Consider the following 4835-nt stretch of genomic DNA (forward strand, 5'->3'; position numbering starts at 1 on the left):
CTGGATTAGATAGATCCCCAGTACCTCCAAAAGTGGAGGTACTGAGGATCTAATCCAGGGGCACCCCACTTTCTGGTATTATTTCTTAAGCTTTAGGGGTCTTGTAAGGAATTGGTGTCTGTGCCAATATGTAGGAGTGTTAAGCCTATGTTTTCTTCTAGCAGTGTGAAGTTTTTGCTCTAATTCTTAGGTCTTTGATTCACTTTGAGATGACTTGTACAGGATGAAAGACAGGGATCTAGTTTCATGCTTATACATTCAGATTCCCAGTTTTCCCAACACCACTGGTTAAAAATCCCATTTTTTTATTCAACCTATGTTTTTGGTTTCTTTATCAGATATCAGATGATTGTATCTATGTGAAGAACAATGGAATAGAATAGATGATTGTATCTATGGAACCAACTCAGGTGCCTGTTGACAGATGGATAAAGAAAATACGGAGGGGCTCGGGGATAAAACCGCTTCTTGCCCGCGAGGTAGCTGGCTGGGCCGGGATCTGCTTTTCGAGGAACAGTGAGCAGAATGAATACCTCCCAGGACCAGAGCAGCTGCTCCAGTAATAGAGAAGCCCTTTTGAGATGTAGTGATGCACGGAGGGACTTGGAGCTTGCTATTGGTGGAGTTCACCGAGCTGAATAGCAAATTAAAGATAACTTGCGAGAGGTGAAATCTCAGATTCATAGTTGTATAAGCCGTCACCTGGAATGCCTTTGGAGCCGTGAGGTATGGCTGTATGAACAGGTAGATCTCATCTATCAACTTAAAGAGGAGACACTTCAGCAGCAGGCTCAGCAGCTCTACTGGTTATTGGGCCAGTTCAATTGTCTTATCCATCAACTGGAATGTACCCAAAATAAAGATCTAGCCAATCAAGTTTCTGTGTGTCTGGAGAGATTGGGCAGTTTGACCCTTAAGCCTGAAGATTCAACTTTTCTGCTCTTTGAAGCAGACACAACTGCACTGCGTCAAACCATCACCACCTTTGGGTCCCTCAAGACCATTCAAATTCCTGAGCATCTGATGGCTCATGCTAGTTCATCAAACACTGGGCCCTTCCTTGAGAAAAGAGGTTATATCCTGATGCCAGAGCAGAAGTCAACATCCAGCAGTACAACTGTACCTCTCAGTGAATGGCTTCTTGGAAGCAAACCTAACAGTGGTCGTCATGCTTCTTACCTACCTAGTACCAACCTCCAGGACTGGCTCACCCAAAAACAGACCTCAGAAAATAATCAGACCTCTGCAAGAACCTGCAATTTCTTCAGTAATGTCTGGGGCAACTTAAAGGGCTTAGAAAACTGGCTCCTCAAGAGTCAGCAACAAGAAGTTTCTGGAAAACCAGGTTACCAAAAATTTAACAGCCACTCAACTACCAGTTCTTTCTCCATTGAAGTTGAAAAGGTTGAAGATCTAGAGCTCCTTGATCAAAATGAGATGGGATTGTCTGATTGGCTGGTGTCTCCCCAGGAACCTTGCAAGTTGGAGAAACCTGAAAATGGCAGTCATGAAACCAGTGAGAAGTTTAAGCTCTTATTCCAGGTCTTCCAGGAGCCTTACAGTGTGAACGATTGGCTTGCCAGGCCTGACTCATGTACCAACTGTTGGGGCAACCAACCTAAAGGCGTGGAGATTGAAAACCTGGGCAGCCTGAAGTGCCTGAATGACCACTTGGAGGCCAAGAAACCACTTTCCACCCCCAACATGATTACTGAGGATTGGCTTGTCCAGAATCATCAGGATCCATATAAAGTAGAAGATGTATGCAAAGCCAATGAGCCATGCATAAGCTTTGCAGAATGTGTGTGTGAGGAGAATTGTGAGAAGGAAGCTTTGTGTAGATGGCTTCTGAAGAAAGAAGGAAAGGATAAAAATGGGATGCCTATGGAACCCAAACCTGAGCCTGAGAAACATAAAGAGTCCCTGAGTATGTGGCTCTGTCCTTCCAGAAATTACATAACAGAACAAGCTCAGGCACCAAAGGCAATAACTCCTAGAATTGACGATTCCTTTGAAGTCATAAGGAACAGTTCCTTGTCAAGATGGCTCATCAGGCCTTCATGCAAAGAAGGAAGTCCCAAGGAAGTGCCTAGTACTGCCGACAGGGCTGGCAGACAGAAGCTTAAAAGCCCCATTACTACTTCCTGGTGTCCCTTTAACACTGCTGACTGGGTCTTGCCAGGAAAGAAAGTGGGAAACCTCAGCCAGCTATCTTCTGGAGAAGACAAGTGGCTACTTCGAAAGAAGGCCCAGGAAGTATTTCTTAACTCACCCCTTCAAGAGGAACATAAATTCCCTGCAGACCATTATGGCCTCCCAGCAGTTTGTGATCTCTTTGCATGTATGCAGCTTCAAGTTGATAAAGAAAAGTGGTTATATCGAACTCCTCTACAGATGTGAAGGAATGGACTACCATAGTCAAGCAGCTTCTCTGCAGATTATCACACATCCCTGAACTGGTGGTGACTGCAGCTTGCCAAATCATCTTGTTCCTGGGTCTGACCAGCTTAGTTTCTCTCATAATTTTGAGCTAGCAAAGAAAAATTATCAAAAGTTATGAGTTTCTTTATAAAAAAGAAAGAGGCTGTTTGTGGCTGTTTTTTGATGCTGAGGTTATTCATTTCCTTCCGATAAAAGTATTCACTAAATCTGCTCCCACACTACAAATGCAGCATTTTAGTGGATAGGTTGTCACCAGCTTCCACAGCTCCTTAGATTGGGTTGTTAACTAGTACATAAACACTGTAGTTTGAAAAGTGAATATTTCTGTAATCAAAGTGTGTTGATGTATTCTAAAGCTAGTAAACTTTCCTAAACTTTTGATTGCCCTTTAGATGCTTCTCTTGCTGTGGGTTTTCTATTAGTGGTCTGAAATGATTGTTCAATTTAATTAATATATAGCATATTTCATATAATTAACCTTGCCAATAGTGATTTTTTTCTTTTCTCATCAAAATATATTAGTAATCTTGACAATTTTTGACATTAATTACCAGATTTTTTGGCTTAACATGAGTTCTATACTATTTTTCTTCATTTGAAATTCATCTACTGCAAATTTTGTCTTTATTCCTGTGGATTTTAAAAGTACCCAGTGAGATGTTTGAGAATTCATTATTATTTAAAGACCATTTTAAGGATAATGCAAGCCTTTTTTCCAGTATTCTACAAACCCATATGCTTTTTGAGCCCCAGTGTTGACTAAGTAAAAAGTCAAGACATGCTGAAAAAGTAGTACTTGAACCATTCATTACCCTAGGGATTACTGGTGCATTCTGTGTAAATGGAAGCTGAGCTTGACACCTGGTGCTTTTGATTAGGGATAAAGTCAATGTCCTATCATTTTTAAGCACAGCATTCCTGTACCTCCAAATGTATGATGCAGTGAATTTTAGTGCACAGGTTATTTTCAACCCTTGTGCCTTTATGGTGTTTATTGAAGCTTTATGAAAACTACTAACATTTTTTCAATATTGTTAGTCATGCCCAAGCTTTAGTTTCTCTGTAGGAGAGGTGGAATTTATCTTTTAAAATTCTCTTGAGGTCTTAGCTGCATTCCAGGCTTTATTTAGAACTATTACGTCTCTTAACTGCCTATGCTGATGGAAATACTTGTGGGGAAATTTCATGGTTCCATAGTGACAGTGCCATTTAGCATCATGGGAATTCTTTGAACCATAGCTCAGAAGGGCCTAGCCTCATATTATTTCTTCCTGCCACTAATGAATTACTACGTAAGTGGTAGGTAAAAAGAAGTCTTTCCAGTATCTTAGGTTGCAGGCAGGTGGTTTCTTTTTTGAGGTCTAACACACTGTATCTTAAATTATCAAAATGTAATTTACATTAATCACTATGCTAATGAGTATGTAAAACATTCTTTTGCAATGATGCATTTTATACCTCCCCCATTAAAAGCATAATAGCCACACAAAAAAATAAAAATAAATAAATTTAAAAAAAAGAAAATACGGTATATATAAGTAATGCAATTTTACTCAATCATAAAGAGGAATAAAATTATGACATTTTCTGGTAAAATTATGGATGAAAATGGAGAAAACTATAATAAATGGAATAAGCTAGGCTCAAAAAGTTCAGGGTTCAATGTATTCTCTTATATGTGGAAATTAGATCAAACTAAGGGAGGGCGAGATGAGTGGGGAATCCCATGAAAATAGAAGGGAAGTCAGTGGAGCAAAGGCAGTGGGTATAGAGGGAGGAATGGGAAAAGAGAGGGTTGATGGAATGAAACTGATCAAGTTATGCTATATACATACATTAACACACCACAGTGAATTTCACCTTTATATGTCATATGTCATATATAATATATATGTATATATACATATAGCACTAATTTAAAAACTATAAATTTAAAAAAAGGAAGACTAGTAGAGGAAGGGGAACAGGGAGAAGGACAATGGGAGAGAAAGGAGAAGGACAATGGGAGAGAAAGGGGAAGTACTGGGGAGTGCAGTGGAGCCAATTATATTCCATGCTTATATGAGCATGTCAAATGAACCCCAATATTGAGTATAACTATAACTCATGAATAAAAACATAATTAAATAAATTAACAGTGATAGTATTTCTCACATATAAAATTTACAAACTCTCTCTGATACATGCATGCGCTAGAATGTTCGTAGCAGCATTGCTTATAATAGCAAAATACTGAAAGCCAAAACAAAATATGGTCATGAAAACAGAGCAGATAAGTTTATCATAGTTTCACAGTGGAAGATGAAAATATGGAGAAGAATTTCACAAAGGCAAGAGGAGACAACAAAAGCCAAATGTAGCAGAACACACATAGTCATTCCTTTATATGCACA

General features: G+C 39.3%; 1 protein-coding gene across 1 annotated transcript; it reads left to right on the forward strand.

Annotated features, from left to right (window-relative positions):
* The first annotated feature begins 449 nt into the window (after positions 1-449).
* On the forward strand, positions 450-3933 carry LOC308642549 (nuclear receptor coactivator 4-like). The gene has a single exon (XM_081281647.1). The coding sequence runs from the start codon at positions 1024-1026 to the stop codon at positions 2398-2400; it is 1377 nt and encodes a 458-aa protein (XP_081137773.1). The 5' UTR covers positions 450-1023; the 3' UTR covers positions 2401-3933.
* Positions 3934-4835: the final 902 nt, after the last annotated feature.

Source organism: Spermophilus citellus (assembly GCF_964194105.1).
Source record: "Spermophilus citellus genome assembly, chromosome: 2".
NCBI classification, from domain to species: Eukaryota; Metazoa; Chordata; class Mammalia; order Rodentia; family Sciuridae; genus Spermophilus; species Spermophilus citellus.

What these genes read in the sequence shown, in the direction of transcription:
- LOC308642549 (XM_081281647.1), top strand. Translation starts at nt 1,024, where the DNA reads ATGGCTCATGCTAGTTCATCAAACACTGGGCCCTTCCTTGAGAAAAGA.